Source organism: Sitophilus oryzae, unplaced genomic scaffold (genome assembly GCF_002938485.1).
Source record: "Sitophilus oryzae breed Bouriz unplaced genomic scaffold, Soryzae_2.0 scaffold_41_pilon_pilon, whole genome shotgun sequence".
Classification (NCBI taxonomy): domain Eukaryota; kingdom Metazoa; phylum Arthropoda; class Insecta; order Coleoptera; family Curculionidae; genus Sitophilus; species Sitophilus oryzae.
This window is the reverse complement of record NW_022146996.1, coordinates 5,666,632-5,687,067: the sequence shown is the minus strand read 5'-3', so window position 1 is coordinate 5,687,067 and position 20,436 is coordinate 5,666,632. Positions and strand designations below refer to the sequence as shown.

General features: G+C 33.7%; 2 protein-coding genes across 2 annotated transcripts in view; one reads left to right on the top strand and one right to left on the bottom strand.

Annotated features, from left to right (window-relative positions):
• Positions 1 to 20,436, top strand: part of LOC115885804 (breast cancer anti-estrogen resistance protein 1) — a 127,346-nt gene that overhangs the window by 52,734 nt on the left and 54,176 nt on the right. The window lies entirely within an intron of this gene.
• On the bottom strand, positions 1,438 to 19,359 carry LOC115885805 (26S proteasome non-ATPase regulatory subunit 6-like). The gene is made up of 3 exons (XM_030904827.1): positions 18,985 to 19,359; positions 17,194 to 17,533; positions 1,438 to 2,085 (listed from the first exon to the last, which is right to left on the bottom strand). The coding sequence occupies exons 1-3, from the start codon at positions 19,264 to 19,266 to the stop codon at positions 1,469 to 1,471; spliced, it is 1,239 nt and encodes a 412-aa protein (XP_030760687.1). The 5' UTR covers positions 19,267 to 19,359; the 3' UTR covers positions 1,438 to 1,468.

Here is a 20,436-nt window from a genome sequence, read left to right as displayed (position 1 = left end):
TCCTAAAAATTAGCTTATACAACAATAATTTTTTTGCTTCTAACCACATTTTCTATTGACGAATGATATAATCAAAGGCTAAAATGACACTTCTCGCAAATCTTGAAGTATAATTAGTGGAGAAGTTAAAAGTTTGTTAACTTTTCCACTAATTGAAGATTCCTACCACTAGAATCTCTAGATAGGCTGCTGGGAAATGACGATCGATGACATTCCCCATATAATTCTACATATAGAATGACAGCGATTTCCATTTTATAGCCATCGCCGACGCCGTGCCGTTTTTTCGATTATTGTATGCGTAGATGTAGATAGTAATGTGCATATAAATGACATTTGGGCTCAATCCGGTGTCTTTTTATAGAAAAATATATTTTTAGACTGATTACTATATTTTGAAGTTTTTTTTGATTTACTGTAGATATTTCCAAAAGACTGCTTTTATCCCAATAGACTTCTTGTAGTTATAAGAGCGTAACAAATGTATTGTACCAAATGTAAAGAACCAATAATTTAGAGTTTTTTAGTTTCTTTCGATTTATACTGCTTCGTAACTAAATATACGTATGCGTATACCGTGCGTAGACGTGCGTCTTAAAAGTGGCTCACCCCCTATAACTTTTTATTTTTTTCAGATAAAAAAATCGACATTTGGTATTTTAGTATGTGACATAAATTAGGATTGACTGATTATTCAGTACCTATTCAATTGTTTTTGTTCACTTTCTATTTCACCGGAAATTACTACAACTTTTGATTTTTAAATGGCACCCTCGGAATTTTTTTACTTTATTCGATAGAAAATGACACTCTGAATAGATAGACATTTTCGCATATGGTTTGTTTGAAATTGTAACATGTGGTTCATAACGACAATTTGACTCGAAATACCAAGTGTGTGGTATCAAATTATTGGTAAAAAATGTTTTTTCCAAATATGCTCTCATTCCAAATATGAGCCACCCTCGTTCCATTTGAAAAAATTGAGATTTGATTAAAAATACGATTTGGACATCTTTTAACCGGCCAGGACAAGACACTAAAACATTAGAAGATCAAGTCTATTTTTCCAAGGCTCCTTGATTAACAATTAGTGTTTTTAACACAGCCATGGCACTCTAGATTGAAGTTAAAATACAATTTGTTTTTGAGCGAATTGACATATTCGCTGAGTTGACATATGATATGTCATTCGATTCAGTGTTATTTTCTATCAAATAAATTAAAAAAAATACCGAGGGTGCCATTTAAAAATCAAAAGTTGTGCTGAAACAGGAAGTGACCGAAAACAATTAAATACGTGAATCAATCCTAATTTATGGCATATAGTAACATACCACATCTTATTTTTTTATCTGAAAAAGTAAAAAAGTTATAGGGGTAAGCCACTTTTGAGACGCACCCGGTATTCATTATTATTGAAATACATAAAGACGTTTTTGATGAATATCTATCTATATTGTCGACGCTAAATATTCACAACCCTACTTAACTTATGTATTCTGTTGAGCAATACATCTCCATTTTTGATCACGTTCTCCAGCATTTCTTGCCTCTTGTCGGACCGCATGTTTACTATATTTCCGCTCACTCTATCAATTTTGTAGTTTAATCTTTTCGCAGCAATGAGCTTAGTCATGTCTTCTTCTAAATATTCTTCCGTCACACCGAACCTATCCGCCATGTATGACAGATTCAAGGAAATGTAAGTCGACAGCAACTGATCGTAGGCCTTAATCTTCATTTCTTTGACGTAGAAATGGTAGTGGGCGTGCAGTAAGGCGTCTTGTCGCATATCGATCTCCACTTCGGCCAGGGCTTTGAAGAAATCCTTAAATTCGCTGTTGTAGAAAGAGAATAGGTATTGTTTTAAGGTGTTGTCTCGGTGTAAAGCCTGCAAAATATCCGAGTTCTTCATTATTTTCGATTGCAAGTCGTTTCGCTTAAGTATTAACATGGCGGAGTAGACGGTGTACTTGATGAAGGTACTTAAAGATATTAATTCTGTACAGACGAATGTTGAGATGACGCTGGTAAAGACGTCGCAAGCTGTGGTAAAGTCTCTTGTAGCCAATGAATAAAGACCTGCAAAAATACAAAAACAGTTACACCGGTAAAATATTCAATTTTTAACTTAATTATATTATTCAACTAGAGAACTATTAGTTCAATTTTTAAATTATTTTCATATTCATCATGGTTGGTTGGTTAATGTGGCGAATTCAGCAGCTTGTCGAACCCCAATTAGCAGAATTGCCGTTTTGATACCACTCACTCTGAGACCCTATCCCTAGGGATGGTACATTTAGTTTGATAAGTGTAGTTCATACATTCGGTAGGTAGCAATGAAGAAACAGTCGAAACAGATGATAGCTGTTATGCTCTTCTCGGCGATATCTTGAAAATATATAAAGTTTTAGCCTCCGAGGAAGCGATTCCAGTCCATTAGAGAGTTATATTTGTTTAGTGAAAATTGGAGGCTTTCGAGATGTGGCTATATCGTAGAATAATGAAGATACCTTGGACGGTTAGGTTGACAAATGAAGAAGTTCTCAGACGTGTTTACAAAGAGCGTGAATTGTTTGAATTAATTAAAAAGAAGAAAAAAAAAACGCATACCTGGGGCACATAATGCGAAACCCCATATATCAATTCTTGCATCTGTTGATCAAAGGCAAGATCGAAGGCCAGAGGGGTATCGGTAAGAAGAAAATGTCTTGGCTGTGGAATATTAGACAGTGAACAGGGCTATACGATGTACAATGATACAGTCGTTAATACACACCGCCCGGAACAGAGAATCAATGGAAAATGTTATCGCAAACATCCATTAATGGATCTGCACTACAAGAAGAAGTGAAAATGCATTATATATTTATTTCTTTTATGGACATATTTTATGCAAAGTGCAAAGATGCATCAAACTTATACCTTAATAAGCCTGGGTACCAGGGCACGAGGGTCGCAAGGGTAACGAAAAGGTAGATGAAATGACCAAGCAAGGCTTATCAATGCCATCCATAGGCCCCAAACCCTTCTGCGGCATTGCAAAAGCAATCACGAGAATGGCCACGGAACGATGGGTGGTCAACAAATCTCTAGAATGGTGGAGAAACTCACCAGGGCAGAGACAGGCGAAAAAGTTCATAGTTGAATATTCGCCAAAATTCACGGCAGACCTGATAAGCAAAGACAAAACGACACCAAAGCTGTAGTGGGTCTACTAACAGGGCATTTTAAGCTAAATAGACATCTAAAGCCAATGGGATTGACGGATGAACCCATGTGTAGGTTCTGCCAATTTGAAGAAAAAATGACGGAACACATTTTATGTCGGTGCGACAGCCTGGCAAATGTGCGATTCTCGGTAATAGGCAATGATAGATAGGCCATTTGCCAGGGTGCTACATGGAGGGTTCAGTCTTCAAGTTGCTAGAGTTTGTTAAAAGGATAGAACTGGAGAATGCAACCTAAGGATCAGAAGAGGAACACAATAGATCTGAGAAGGTTACAGTGGATCAGGCCGATAACCACCGTAGGAATCTAATTTATACCTTAATATACACCTATTATTAAGTCACAGACAGACGACCGCAAACCTTTTTTAAAACTTCAAGTGCTTATTTAAATTTTCATTTTTAGTTACGTGAGTTTCATACCTCAAGATAGACACAATCTCTATTGTTCTATCTCTAAGCAGAATTAATCTACAACAAACGATCTTTTAGCGCATCATTTTCTTTTATTTTTCTAAAGCCGATGCCTTTGCCTAATTAAGCCTATTTTGTTCTTGTGCAGAGCGTTCTCAAATTTAAGATATTTATCGATTCCAGTCTCTATAGAGACGAACAGAATAAAAAATGCGACCAAATAACAAAAAGCAAATAACGGATACTGGCATTTCGCTTGTGCTCATTAAAATATTTTACTGCCTGGTGATATATAGGGTGGCTCTTAAATAAACAGATTTGTTTTGACTATCCAAACGCGTTGGAATTAAATTTATTATAATCTTTTAGTAAAAACAAGAATACTGAAAATGTTCCTTTTTCTGCGGTAAAATAATTTATATCTTGATGTTTTAAATTTGTTTTTGTAATTACTGTCATTAAAAAGTCATATTATTATATTACATATTATTATTGTCGTTGGCAGATACTCAGCAGAGATGGTTTTAAGTCCAGACTTTGTTGCTCTAAATAAACATGGCAGAGATCAGCTTCTAGGTTGAAAACCATCTGTACTATAGATCATATCAAATAAACTCAGTCATGTGATTAAACTTGACCGGCACAGTACTGTCTACTTTTACATATTTTCTTTTAGTCAAAATATTTTAGGAAACAAGAATAAATCAATTATAAATATATAAACAGTTAGGGGAGAGTAACCTAAGATAGGACGATTTTCTTAAAAAAATAATATCTTAATAACTAATCAAAATAAAACAAGTTTTTGTAAATGATCGAAACTTATACTCCATAGCCAACAAACTTTGGCCAAAAAATGACGTATAGAAAAAACAAAATACATGTAATTCCCTGATTTGTAAAAAAGAGTTTTTGTCCCATCTTAGGAAGCTTGTCTCCCAAAACGGATCAGGAGGTTGCCTAAGAAGGGACATTACTTTTCACAATGGGCACATGCCAAATACAAATCATCCATGATTCCACAAGACTCATGAGCCCACTGTGAACATTTATGGCAATTATACCAGTCTTCTCCACTCTCCATATTACATAATTATCTCCACAGACGGTACATGCTGTGTCATCTTCATCAGTAACATTCTTTACGTTGCAGTCAATTTTATTCTGACTGCAGCTTTGTCTTCTTACACCTTGCACTTAGATCTTCATTGAAAAGTATATTTTTAGCACTGTTTATTCTTTTATTTACTTTTGACGTCTGCTGGGCCTCCAGTTGTTTTTTCCAGAGTCCAGTATGGGGACTCTGTCAAAATAGTAGACTTCAATGATCTCCTAGCTGTTTGTTTTTTTCGTTTGTCTGTAGCTATCGGTAAAGGACTGATGTCAATAATTTTTACTTATAAAAATACGAAAAATACGATTTGTCGGAGGCATCTGAAATGAAAAAGAAACGTTGGAAGAATATATTTTTTTCCAAAAATAAACAGTTTCCCAAGTTGTGACGTCCCAACTTAAGAAATTTGAAGTGTACCATCTTGAGAAATATGCACTGATTCATAAAAATATAACCTATTTTATAAACACAACCTGTTGCAAAAGTTTCTTTCTGGAAATATTATTACAGTAAACCACACTTATAACCCGCGGCCTTAAAAGGTCTAAGCTACTTACCGTCAAGTCAGTATACGAAGTTGTCCTGCTAGCAAATATTTTTAAAAATCTTCCAAAAATTAAAAATCGGCTGTCCACTCTACACCAAGTATGACTAGACAAGCCATCTTCTATCTGAAAGATGGCTGTACTATTCACTTTCCACTAACACAAATAGATGCCGCCGCAAGTCTACTATGTCTTAAAAAATTACTGTCTCTTCTTAGGAGACCGTCCCATCTTAGGTAACTCTCCCCTATTATTTACCTACATCAACAAAACTCACCTCCTTAACAGCACTTAAAGGACATAAAAGGCCATTACTACCGTTCAAAATATTCTAATATGGTTGCGATGAGTTTTTTACAACGATTATTAAGATATCTTGTACACTTCGCACTAACAGAGGTTCTAAATAGAACAATGTTTGACTGCAAGGTCTGCTAATAAAAATATTTAAGCTTAAAGTATCAGAACATTCATTTAAACCAAAAACTCATAATAGAAAACTAAAGTGTCAAAAAGAATGACAATATCATGAAATAAATAAATAAATGTGGCAACTTGACATTTTTTTCAGCAGAGCTACTACCTGAATCCCTAGCGGGATACTTAAATTCCAGATAGTCAGCCCGGCGCCGAATATGTCCATGGTTATTGGCAACAATGATTTAAAAATCGCACCCTCGATTACTTAACTAAAAGTCTAATTGGTATCGCTTATAGATTAACAGCCAGCACACAATATAACTTTTAAATGACAGAGACGTTACAAAAATAATAAACACTATTTCATAGGTGTCTTGATTAGGATAATTTAACACTAAAATTGCTGTAAATCTTTATTTTCTTTTCAACAAATAGATAGAGCGTTTTTAAGGTTTTTAAGTGTCTTACTTTGTTATATCAATTCCAGGGTGTGTATCAAACTTGAGGGGACTTAAATTTTCAATTTAATACGAATTGATTGATCAAACCAAACCAAAATCGGCCTACTAAATCAAAATATATTGAATATACATGAAAATTTTAAGGTGTCCCATATTTGCATAGAATTTAAAATTCCTTTTTCAGTTGGTACTATTTTTCAAAATGGTAGTGATATAATTCAAATACAAAATAAGGTGTATTTTTCGGTTTATTTTTTATTGAGTTGCCGAAAAGAAATAATTTGTCCTTAAATAAAACAACTGGTAAAATAACATAATAATTTCTCTCGAAATTTTGAATATTTCTACATTTATTAAAGAGACACCTTGTATTCCATGCGTCCAAACGGTAAAAAAGAAGAGTCTGTCTGCGTCTGTGGTAAAAAGGAAATCATTTGCGAATGCCAGGAATAAGTTGGCGGATATTTTAATTGCTGCAAATTAATCTACATTCCGTTGGTCCAGTGACAGGTCTAGATAAATAAATCAATTGGTTGTGTGCGGAAAATGAAAAATGAAAGTAAATGCGTATATATCGAGAATCCCAATTTACATTGGTAATGAATTTGAGATTGCTAATGAAATTGTGACATTGATAATGGATTTGCGAAAGTTTCGTCATTTATAAAATATCAGAAAATTACAAGCACCATGTTAATGGATTGTATGCAATATTTAATTTATTAACAAATTTTACCATGATACTACATACTTAACCTGAATTTGTAAATTCTGTATATCGATAAAACTATTTTCTAGAATCAAGACTATACTCTTGTGAAAAGTGTGAAACATTAGATACATGTTTATTTTTTTAGAAATTTGTCACTGACGAGGAGTCCCATTAATTGACTATACAGTGGCATAGTAAATTAAAATTTTACTGTCAATTTAATTTAAAATGCAGGACAAAATAAATAAGTAAAATTCTTTGACTAAAATTTAAATTGGGATAACAGTTTTTTAGGTACATCTATTACAGCAACCCACGATCGTAAAGCGTTTTTTTCTAAATTCTTTTTATCTTTAACAGTTTTAAAGTTAGACAAATTTTTCCTGTACATTTTATGTATACCTATTTTCTTGTACAGATATACGATGGTCTGGCTGAATACTATTTAATAATATTTTTTTGTTTTGAATCACCGCGACCTTACACAGATCTAATGTTTCCCTTCCTTGAGTTATAACTCATTATACAGTCTCAGAGCTGTATCTGAGAGGTGAAGGGCACGGAGGGCTAAGCCCCAATCGTGGAAGGGTGTATACCCTCGTAGGAGATAGATGTTCACTCCTCGGAGGATGAACAGCTGTTGTCAGAGGAGGATAGGAAATACCCTGCCTCCCCTACAACAGGAAGATCTTCATGTATTACGAGTTATAGACTCTATGATGAGTTATAACTCAAAAAAGGGGGAGACAATAGATATTGAAGGTCGCCCTGATCTGAAGGTCCCCCTTCCACTCATTCTACATTCTACAATCTAGTATCTGAGAAGATTTTACAGAGGTTAGTTCTCCATCTCCTGTATCAGTCGTACCAAAGTTCATGACATGAATGGTTGTCGTCGCGGCGCACTCAGTGATAATGAGGTGTACTGGTGTTTCCCCATTTTTTCCACAGAATTCGCATTCACCATTGTTTCTTAGGTTTAATCTACTGAGGTGTGGAGGAGACAGTGTTAAAAACCCATGACAATCTGAAGATTCGCAATTAGTGGAATAAATTAGTGGCTTCAATTAGCGTAGAAGTTTGTTCCTTTAATTTCAATGTAAGGATTCAGAACATTAGTGGTGGTTATTTTCAATTAGTAGAAAAAGTTTCCATTTCCACTAATTATACCTCAAAATTTGCGGGGAATGTCATTTTGAACTTTGATTATCATCCGTCCAGAGAAATTGTGGTTAGGAATGAAAAATTTATTGTTTTATAAGCTAAATATTTGGCTTTCTCTATGAAGTTCTCTACAACTGATTACCGCAAGCTGTAGCTAGGATATTCTATTAATTTTAATTGTGTTTTTTAGACTTTGTGAATGATCGTAAACTAAAAAGTATCAGGTGTAATTGAAACCACTAATTTATTCCACTAATAGCGATGTTAGGTTAGGTTTAGGATTTAAGTAAAGCTTCATTCAAAGCTTTACTTAAATCAATTAAACGATTCTGAGAAATTTCTTCGAGTGCCTTAAACTCTGTTGGGGGATTCCCATTCGAGGAGTTTTCCAGGGTCTTGAGTTATTGTTACTGTTACTTGAGATTTACTGTTTTTTTACTGCCTTAAGTTGGTTCCAATCTTGGGAAGCGGAACGGTTCTGGTACATTTAGTGGAGTTTTCATTCCTATTCTAGTTAGATCGTTTGCTTTTTCATTGCGTTATATCCCTTGGTGGGCTAGCACCCCGAGTAGGAGGATTTTATTATCTTTGCCTAATTTGGTAATTTGTTTAGCTTCTCTAAGCATTCTTTGACTAACTTCGATTGATGGTTACTGAGTTGATCGCTTTTAATGCTGCTTGACTATTGGATATGATGGATATTTCTTTTTTCCGATAGTTCTTATCTAAGGTAAGTTATACGCATCTTTCTATAGCGTAGATTTCTGTCTGAAGAATGCTGAAATAGGGGTGCCGATTGGTTCGCAGTATTTAGTTTTTGGCCCAAGTACTCCTCTCCCTATTCCTGCTTTGACTTTCGAAGCACCAATATGCCACTTTATGGTATGGTCTTCTACTAAAGTTTTATTATTGAGTTTTGCTTATTAAATTTAAGAAATTTTATAATAAATTTTTTAATTTTTATTGATTGAATATCTACTTTATTTATAAGGTTTGTTTTATTTATTTCATCAGTAGTAATTTTTTATAGAAGTGATTATATAAAGGATGAAATATATATCTAGTCTAGTGAGGTGGTGTCTCTAGTGAGGTTTCTCAAAGTTGTACATTCTTGATATGTCATCCACTGGGAATTGGAAGGAATGGATTTTTTTCTAAGGGATAAGTGTAAAATCTATTGAGACGCACTGGCGCACTGCTCATTTGCACAGGTTAGATGCTGGACGAGTTTGGATATCTAGTGAGAAAGAGTATATTTAGACCCTTGCTAAGTTGATAAGCCATTATATTGCGAAGATTGTGGTTTGAAATCCGCGTAAACAAAGTAGACACTGTATAGATTAGCCCTGGCAGCAAAAAGGAGCAGTAAACTTAAAACAATTTACTGTTTTCATTTTCCAAATATTCTTTAATTTGATTAATATATATTTTTTAAAATGTCTATACCTCTGTGGCGAATTCATCTCTTCAATTTTTTTTATTTACTGTTTTTTTATTTACTTTTAACAATTTATTTTTTTCCATCTTCTCGTGCATGATTTCTTAACCGAGTAATTTTAGTGTTATTATTTTCTTCCACTGGTTTTGAGCCACCTGGCATATAGCTGCCGCTCGTAATTCGTATAAAGGTCATAAAATATCATATTCAGCAAGAGAACATTTGCATACCGATGAAGCAAGTAAGAAAAACGGATCATATAACAATAATTGCAAGTTTGCAGTTGCGATATTTTTGCTATAAAAAAGAACGCTCGACAGACCTTTTCAATTTTCAAGCCAGTTAATAATATTTTACGATTCTTTATAAAATATCCTTCTTAATTATATATTATCGGTAGGTACTGTTACTTTCTCTGTAGCGCTGTATACGCGCTCTATTCAATTCCATTATTAATTTATCAATAAGAAATATTAATCAGTATGGCGGCTTTATTCCGGATTTTGATTAATAGTTTGAGAGTTGTAACTTATATAGGGTTATTTTCTTATCCATATTATTGCTATTACTATGTAAGTGTCGACTATTGATAACTTTCATATTATTAATGATACAAAATTATTTCAAATTAGTAAAATATTAGCGGTGAGATTTAAATGGTAGAGGGTGGTATTTATAATGCTCATTAATTTCGGAGACTTAATAAACCTCGATATAAATTTGTTTTAATGCACTGTGTAAATTTCTTATAGTAAAACAACAGATTTATTTTTTGTTTTTGCTAAAAAATTAAATGTGTAAAAATACCCCGTCTAGGTTAGATGTCCTGTGTGCCAAAAATTAAACATTGTTACTTGATGAATTAAAATGGTCTGTCTATGGAGTGTAGAGATGAGGAGAAATATCTCTTATGGGACTTTATTGGTGACAAAAGTGGTGACAAAAATTGGAAGAATAAGGGTTCACCAAATGACCAGAGTGGCGCTAATGATGCATAAATCTAAAAAAGTAACCATATATAAGAGAATAAAAATAACATAACCAAACATTTTAACTTTTTTATTTTTTCAGTTATAAAAACGAAATTTGGTTTGTTAGAATATGTCATAAATTAGGATTGATTGACGTATTCAATTATACTTTCGGTCATTTCCTGTTTCGCCGGAAATGACTAAAACTTTTGATTTTTAAACGGCACCCTCTGTATTTTTTTTACATTATTCGATAAAAAATAACACTCCGAATAGAATGATATACCATATGTCAACTTTTGACATTTTCGCATATGGTTTATATGAAATTATAACTTGCTGTTCGTAACGAAAATTTGATTCGATATACCAAGTGTGTAGTATCAAATTATTCGTCAAAAAAATGCTTTTTTCAAATATGCTAATGAGCCAACCTCGTTTCATTTGAAAAAATTGAAATATGTTAGTGTTAATTAGTGTTTTTAACATAGCCTTGGCACTCTAGATTGCATTTTAAAATGCGATTTTTTGTTAAGCGAGAATGTCAAAAGTTGACATATGATATGTCATTCTATTCAGAATGTCATTTTCTATCGAATAAAGTAAAAAAATACCGAGGGTGCCATTTAAAAATCAAAAGTTGTAGTCATTTCCTGTGCAACAGGAAGTCACCAAAAACCATTGAATAAGTCAATCAATCCTAATTTATGCATATACTAACATGCCAAATCTCGTTTCTTTATCTGAAAAAATAAATAAGTTAGCGGGGTGAGCCACTTTTGTCGATATAGAAACAAAAATATAGAGAACAGATGACAACAACTGTCAAATTGTCATCCGTACCACAAGATTGACAAAAAAAAACTCTCACTTCATTTCACTGTTGCGAAGTTAGCCGGTCAGCTGGTCATCATATAATAATCAAATACGGTATTTGCTAATAAAGAGTGTACTGTTAGATTTTTCGCGTGGAGGAACCAAAATAAGGAGGCTCCAGTTTCAGGTCTGTAACCTGACTGACCCAGACTCCTTTTCCCACCAAAAATATGCCTTCCTCATCAATACTCGTGAACGTCGCCAGACGGACCTAATCACTTTTTATAAACAATAACACATCGTATCAATTTCAAACCATGCCGCATTTACCTACTTAAAAATGGTCTCGTGATAAATAAATCTAACACGGCCAAACTGACAACATTCCGCTCTCGGAATGCATTTTTTCAACAGATACGTAAAGTATTGATAAATCAATAAAATCATGCTTTTCAGAAGAGAGACATCTCGTATTTTATTAGATACCAAACAAAACATATAAGCACCGTATGTCTTCGTCAGTTCAGGGACGGCCTCGAAGCAAAAACTAAATTATGAGCACCGTGTAACTTCATCAGTTCAGGGACGGCCTCGAAGCAAAAACTAAATTATGAGCACCGTGTAACTGCGTCAGTTCAGGGACGGCCTCGAAGCAAAATCTAAATTATGAGCACCGTGTAACTACGTCAGTTCAGGGACGGCCTCGAAGCACAAATTAAATTATGAACACCGTATAACTCCGGGAGTTCAGTGACGGCCTCTAAACACAAACTTAATTATGAGCACCGTATAACTCTGGGAGTTCAGGGACGGTCTCGAAACACAAACTTAATTATGAGCACCGTATAACTCTGGGAGTTCAGTGACGGCCTCTAAACACAAACTTAATTATGAGCACCGTATAACTCTGGGAGTTCAGTGACGGCCTCTAAACTCAAACTTAATTATGAGCACCGTATAACTCTGGGAGTTCAGGGACGGTCTCGAAACACAAACTTAATTATGAGCACCGTATAACTCTGGGAGTTCAGTGACGGCCTCTAAACACAAACTTAATTATGAGCACCGTATAACTCTGGGAGTTCAGGGACGGTCTCGAAACACAAACTTAATTATGAGCACCGTATAACTCTGGGAGTTCAGTGACGGCCTCTAAACACAAACTTAATTATGAGCACCGTATAACTCTGGGAGTTCAGGGACGGTCTCGAAACACAAACTTAATTATGAGCACCGTATAACTCTGGGAGTTCAGTGACGGTCTCGAAACACAAATTTGGGCACCGTATAACTGCAAGTTCAGGGACGGTCTCCAAACACAAACTAAATACTTGAGCACCGTATAACTGCAAGTTCAGGGACGGTGTTGCGTGTCACTTCTAAATTAAATTTAACACGGCAAAAAAAACAGACTCACTATCGTCTAATTCCAACAATTGTTGAAAGTCATCTGGAGCCCATGCTATGGGCCACCGGCATAACTACCGGAACGTTTAAGACTTTTTTTTGTGTCCCAATCTTTTGAAGGAGGTTATTAGTTATCAAAGATTTAATGAGATATAGCTCAACAAATTCGCAACTGAATTTTTGGGCTCGTAGTCCCCTACTCAACAGTACATCACTTTACAACTAACTTTGAACGTTTCATTACTTCTGCGTTTGAGGTTAAAAATTTAGCCGTCTTGGTCAAAGACCAACCTAAACGGAGAACAGCCGGTCGTCTTATGCTTGGTGATGTTAAATACAAGTTCAATTTTCCAAATTTTGTTCGGCCAATCTGCAGCTGATTTAGATTCAACGCGTAATAAATTACTAATAGTTCGCATAAATGGTTCGCTTGGCCATTGAAGCGGTGAGTGCCTGGATGTCTCAACTATGCCATATTGCTCAACAATTTCTTTGAAAATCTTGGCGGTGACAAGCGTTATTTTACAGAGAAACTGACTTTCAACAACTTTACAGGTTGTAAAGCGTTACTTTACAGAGAAAATTGCTTTCAACAACTCCACAGGTTGCTAAACGTTACTTTACGAAGAAACTGACTTTCAACGACTTCACAAGTTGCAAAGCGTTACTTTACGGAGAAACACTGCTTGATCATCATCAAATTTCTCTGGATCATCATCAATTTTTTTGCAATAAATTCTACAACCTCAAGAAAATTCAAATTTACGTTTTAAATTTTCCTAATGGCTATATCCGCACAGATAATTACAAATACTAATAATTTAATTAATCTTTTTTTTTACAAAATCAGCTTGCTTTCTACTACGTTCATAGTTTCCGATCTTTTTACAAATTTTTCGGAACGTCAAGTAATACTCATAGATTCAGTCAGCGTTTGAATATCTCGACTATAGTGTCATTTATTCTTCTTAACAGATAAATCGAAGACAAACCTTGTAAACAAACAATGTAAATTTAAAACACTACTAACGCATCTTTCAATTTTACACATTACCTCGAAAAATACTTTTTTCATCAAACGGTTAATATATAATTGCATTATCACAGTTTCAAGTAATTATCGTAGAAATTAATACCTCTATAACATGTAGTTTTTCTAAACTTTCTGTGATATCTTTTTACTAAAACCGTCGATTAAAAGTTTTAAAAATTCTAAACTCTCATGTCGACATTTAAAACGATACACTGTATTTTTTTGTAACAATGCATTTTAAGCATTTAACAGAATACTTCTTAACAAATTGATCCATGAGTAGAAAATAAAAATAATGGTTTAGTTCACAAAAGACTTTTCTTTCAGTTGCAACATAACATTGCTTGTCGTAAAACAATCGCCTAAAAAAAGAATTCGCCACATTTTTTTTCTAAAAGAATATTATTTTGACAAAAATGAGCGTTAGCTAATTTATTTTCATTTATCTTAAGTTTCGGTGACATATTTCTGTTATTTTTTTTTTCACCAGTTACCCTGTAGGCCATGTTGACAAACATTTTCAATTCGATTTCAGCTGAATAGTCGGCACCGTTGAAAAATAACACCCTTTTAGTATTTAATACTAAAATTATTAACTCATCAATATTCATGTCTCAACTCTCAAAATAAGATCGTATTTTTGTTTGTGACAATTTTAATGGATTATAGTCAAACATAAGCTTGAAATCGATACACAAAAGAAAAGTGTACAAAAATATTTGACTTCATAAAATACTGCCAAAGCACCAAATATTAAGACCAGTCGTCAGGGTTTATTTAGACGTGCGTTGAGAAAAATATATAACATTTAACTGATAAGTTTCTTAGCGCTGAAATCCAATAGCTCTGGAATCGACAGAACTGGCTTCGCTTTGTCTAAAAATGCCGTAACACCAGCCTTTCTTGTGTTTTTCTTCAACCTTTCTAACAAATAAATTTTATCATAAAACTTTTAATTAGTTTTGTAATACAATCGATACCTGATAAAATATCGGGGATATATATATTTTTTTTGAAAATAATATGCCAATCGAATAAACTGTTTTACTAATACTTGTATTCACACTGTTCACTAACATTTTGACCTTATTGCCCACAAAAATACATTTTTTTATGTGATAAAAATACCCTTACAAGGAAATCTCGGCTTAAATCTTGGAATAAAACTCGGCTTAATTTTTTTTTAATCAACTTTAATCTATTTTTCCATTGTATGTAGTTAAAAATTATTCAATAATAATTAAACAAGTAGTTTCTAAATCATAACTTCTTTAAGGTTTAATACTAGGAACTATTGAAAATTGGTTTGAATATGGCAACTAAGACTATAAAACTACAGAACTCTACTAAAACGACGGAGCTATAAATCTAAAATTCTGTTCTAAAACCTATATCATTATCCTGGTTAAAATAACTTTATTTTTCGCAAATTTAACGGTGTTAACTACGTATTTTGATTTTAAATATAACTAAACCTTTTCTCAATATTTGCTGACAATAAACGGCATTCCTCTTAGTATTTTTACCTTAATAAGTTCAATTAAATCAGCATCTGAACAATTAGCACGGAAAAAAAATTAATTTCTCAAGTTTTATGCGTGCGTACTCAACGTAACTATGAGTATGGCAACTTTAAAATTGATCATGGGCTTACCCAGATTTTATTTTTTTTTGTTTCGGAAAAGCAGCTGAAAAATATGTTTTAAAATTTTCCCATGTATCGTGAGCGGGTTTCCATGCCATAAAACATCGTTAGCAGATTTAAGTAAAAATGGGCAATTCTACTTACGGTTTCCCGATCGGACCAATCAAATTCAGTTTTTTTTTACCAATCTATTTTTACAAACCAGCAAACCATTCATATAGGCACAGTTTCCAATGCCGTTGAAGATCGGCACAGATTCGCTAGCAGCACACACAGCTATTGTTAATTTAATTAGTACAAAGTCACATAAAATCCAAAGGCACACGAAAAGCACCCGGGTCTATTACCCCACACCTGATGTTAGATTTTTCGCGTGGAGGAACCAAAATAAGGAGGCTCCAGTTTCAGGTCTGTAACCTGACTGACCCAGACTCCTTTTCCCACCAAAAATATGCCTTCCTCATCAATACTCGTGAACGTCGCCAGACGGACCTAATCACTTTTTATAAACAATAACACATCGTATCAATTTCAAACCATGCCGCATTTACCTACTTAAAAATGGTCTCGTGATAAATAAATCTAACAGTACAAAGGTTAATAATCTTGGATAAAAAATGTTTAAAATAACAATTTTAATGCTTCTTTTCTCCAAGCATATTTAAGTTCCAGTATTTTGAGAAAATATATAGAATTGACATAGCGCCAAGAAGGATTTAAATGTTATAGTTTTTTGGGGTTTACTCTAAAGGCCAGCTATTTTTAACACTTGCATAAATATACTGAAACATATAAAAGTCTTATAACTTAGGATTATAGACGTCATCTATAATAAGCCATATTAATTTAATACTTGTCTATATTTTTAGTTGGGACTCTAAAATATTTATTTCATTTATATTCCGTTAAAGTTTGCAAGTGAAATCTTAAACAAGATTCACTAACGTAAGTTATATGATACTAATAGTAACGTGGGCTTAGAATAATGATTTATATTTAGATTATAATATGTATATATTTTTTAATAATGCTAACACGATTGTTTTTATGTATCTTTTGTTATTTTTTATATATGTATATGGTTTAAAGCACCTCGTTTAAAGAACCTCGAAATTAGTGGTTTCAATTAGCGTAGAAGTTTGCTCCTTTAATTTCAATGTAATCATTCAGAACGTCAAAATTAGTGTTAGACATTTTCAATTAGTAGAAAAAGTTATCAAACTTTTAACTTTTCCACTAATTATACTTCCAAATTTCCGAGAAATCTCATTTTGGCCTTTGATTATCTTCCATCAAGAGAAATTGTGGTTAGAAATCAAAAGTTGTTTGCTTTATAAAAATATTAGGCTTTCTCTATTGCTCTGTTGCTAGAATATTACTATTAATTTTAATTGTGTTTTTTAAACATTGCGAATGATCGTAAACTAAAAAGTATAAGAGATGTAATTGAAACCACTAATTTATTCCACTAATTGCGAGGTCCTGAATGAAGCTTTACACTTTATAATTAAAAATTTACTATCGTTCACATGTCTAAAAAATTCAATTAAAATTAATAGAATATCCCAACAACAGCTTGCGGTAGTCCCACTAATTTTGACGTTCTGAAGCTTACATTGATATCAGAGGAATAAACTTCTACCCTAATCGAAACCACTAATTTATCCCATTAATTTGGAGGTTCTGAATGAATTTTAAGACTATTTTATATGTATATCTATGAGTTTAATAAATAGGTGTACATATATTGATTTTATAGGTTATGTGAAGTCCTGTATTAAATAATTATTAACAGAAGAATGAGTTATTAAACGAACCTGTATATATTTTAAAGCAATTTCTATAATGCCAATCCGCACCTTCTTCAATTAGCTGTTCCGATCTTGACAAATTCCTTTTAATCAAATCCAAATCGTTGAAAAACAAGCCTATTTTGATACAGTGAAAGACGTTGTCAAGTTTACAGCCTAAAGCAACTGTGTGGTCGTACGCTTGTGCTAAGGTTTTTATTGTATCATCTTTGTTGCCTATCTTACTTAAATATGCGGCTTTATTGACGTAAGCTACTTTTATATCGATAGTTCCTAAATTGTTTTGGGCGTATTCGATTTCTGATTCGAGAGATTCCAGTGCTTTTTTATTAGCTTCTTGCATTTCCTAGAAAAAAAATGAGTTCAATATTAGTATGATAGGGTATGATATTTACATAGAAAATTTGAAGTAACGAGACAAACAAAAGCCATCGACTCTGTGAACAGAGATGTATTTTGGGTAATTATGAAAAAGTTCGGAGTACCCAACAAATTTCTTACAGTGTGTAAAAGCCTCCATAGCAACAACAAGTCAAGAGTGTCACGTCATGGATCGCCTGAGCGATCCCTTTCTAACAAATACAGGAGTTAGACAGGGATGTGTCTTAGTACCTCTCATATTCAACATATCCATGGCAGCGCTCTCCATTATAGTAGACAGCAAACTGCAGGAGAGAGGATTGGGCATTAGATACAGATACGAAGGCGGTCTGTTCAACATAAAAAAACTCAGGGCAAAAACACGCACAAAATTTATCACATAACTTCAATACGCTGATGACTGCGCTCTAGTTTCAAAAACGTTACAGTAATTACAAGAAATGTTGAACACATATACCTGGGTATACTAGGCTTTGGACCTTAGGCTGAACATCGACAAAACTAAAATCATTTGCTCTCCCCCGGAAGATCACAACAATGCTATAAAAATCGGAGAAGAACAATTGGAATATGTAGTTAGTTACAACCTAACGGAATTCAACCCCAAGAGCATTCTGGAAATTAAAAGACAGGATTTTTTACAATCATGACTTGAGTTTGCTTGAGCACAAAAACGAAACTTACAGTGTACCGGGCAGTAATAATCCCCACCATGTTATATGAAAGCGACACCTGGGTGCCGTACCGCCGACACATTAACGCATTAAACAAGTTGCAACAGAGACACCTTACTTGCGAATCAAATGGTTCCATCATGTCTCAAACGTATCGTCCTTGAAAAAACTAACTGCGAGAATATTGAAGTCATGGTTACAAAATCCCGCTTAAGATGGGCTGGTCACGTATGCAGAATACAAGAAAACGGCATACCAAAATCTCTGCTTTACGGTGAGCTTGTAGACGGTAAGAGGAGGTCGGGTGGACAACTCAAAAGGTACAAGGATATTTTCCATGAAAACTTAAAGGGGATTAGCATGCAGATTGAGTGGGAAGAAGCAGATCACAATAGAACGCTATGGAGAAGAATTGTAAACTCAGTTAACAGCGACAACCAAAAATTAAAGAGGCAACAAAGCAATGAGATCGGGCCTTTCAGTTATGATAGAAAATACCTGCGTGACCATCGTCTGATTCGTGTCAAATACTCGTCAGCGAATAATGGCAGTAGTAGTAGTAGTACATTTAGAAGACATTTTGTCTCTCCAGTATACGCTTCCCTGCACATTCATAAGGTACCTGGTAAATGATGTACTTTCTCTCTTGTTTCGATGTTCCGAGTCTCGTTGAAAATATCAATATTCGGAGTTGTTAAAATATGAATATAGAGAAGAATTATTAATATTTATTTATTAATACCTTTAGCATATTCTTATCGCGTTTCCATTTTAATTCTTCATACACCCTCTCATAATACGGCGCCATTTCATCATTTTTAATCCATTCTACTAACTTGTTTTTCTTTTCCTCGTCATTTGCATATTCCGGAAGAGTTAACAAAAATTTCAGTCTGGCAATTTCAAAGTTGGGGTTTTTATCTTCACCGTCTTCATCTTGCCAAGACGTGGGGTCGATCAAATCGTTACAAATAGCATCGTAAAATACAGCATCGTCACTTTGAGAATTTCGTACGGTTTCCATTCGGTCGATCAGCAACCAGATGAACCAAGAGGAACGCGATTACTTGCGCTCGAGTCGATAACAAAAATATATTATTTGACATTGATTGATGGATTGATTATGATTTTGTGCGCGTGTCAAAAAGAAATTGGCGTAGGATGTTGCAGAGATGTAGTGTAATTTGAAATTAAATTAAAGGCACAGAACATTTTACGTTTTCTTTTGTATTTTTTTTTGTGTTTAATCTTTTGTAATAAAGGTCAGTAATTTCTATTTTTTTTTCTATATAACACTCTGTTTCATAATTAGGCGCTATATCATCATTTTTTTCAAACAGTTTCCGAAAAAATACAGATATTTATATTTAAAAATTTGGTGTAAAAAAGGGGGTGAAATAAAGGAGAAAAAGAGCATCTTGTTTTCAGTCATTCGGTAGATATGTAAATCACATATTAGTATCTTTGAATAAAAAGTCGATAAAGGGTCTAATATTATTTTATATATTCATGTATTAGTGATTCAAGAAATGAGATAAATAAAAGAATAATTTTTCACTGGTTAATAACTAAACAATCAATCAAGTTACGTGTAGTACACTATAATCCCATAAACATTGAATGTCAAAAAATGCCAAGTCTGGCAAAACAATTCCTCCGCTATAAAAAGTTGTGAGATCTCATGTAAAACTATATCTATAACTAACTATCAATATTAGTCATCTTTATTTCTATAATTATTATAATCACTTGGCAATTGCATGCACGGCACCATAATTATAAAAAAGAATAATCTACTATTTCGATTACTAAGTAAATCTTAAGATGCACTTAAGAATATTTTTGTTTTTAATTACTGTAGAATATCATATCGGGCAGCAATCAAAATGTTTAAAACAATCCTATCACCGGTCCTCCTATTACCATCACCTGGAAGTCGGTTACCACTGGCGACTAGACAGCCAACTTTTGAGCCATAAGGATATTTCGCGATTTTTAATTTTTTCCTTCCATTATAAGCTTAAAGCTACCTAAAATTCAAAATTTGAAGTTTGTGACACATCTAGAAGTACTTTAGAATTTTGATGACGGCGAGTGAGTCACTGGCGAAGTTAAAGATCGGATATCCAGAACTAGCCTCTGTGAAGCAGTCTCAAATATTGCCTTTTGTCAAAGCCCTGAGACTGTATACAAG

Excerpts from the sequence above, each read along its gene's own strand:
- LOC115885805 (XM_030904827.1), bottom strand. The coding sequence starts at position 19,266 with ATGGAAACCGTACGAAATTCTCAAAGTGACGATGCTGTATTTTACGAT. Across the intron at positions 17,534-18,984 it reads GCGATAAGAATATGCTAAAG|GAAATGCAAGAAGCTAATAA; the intron begins GTATTAATAAAT and ends TTTTTTTTCTAG. Across the intron at positions 2,086-17,193 it reads TTGCTTTAAAATATATACAG|GTCTTTATTCATTGGCTACA; the intron begins GTTCGTTTAATA and ends GTATTTTTGCAG.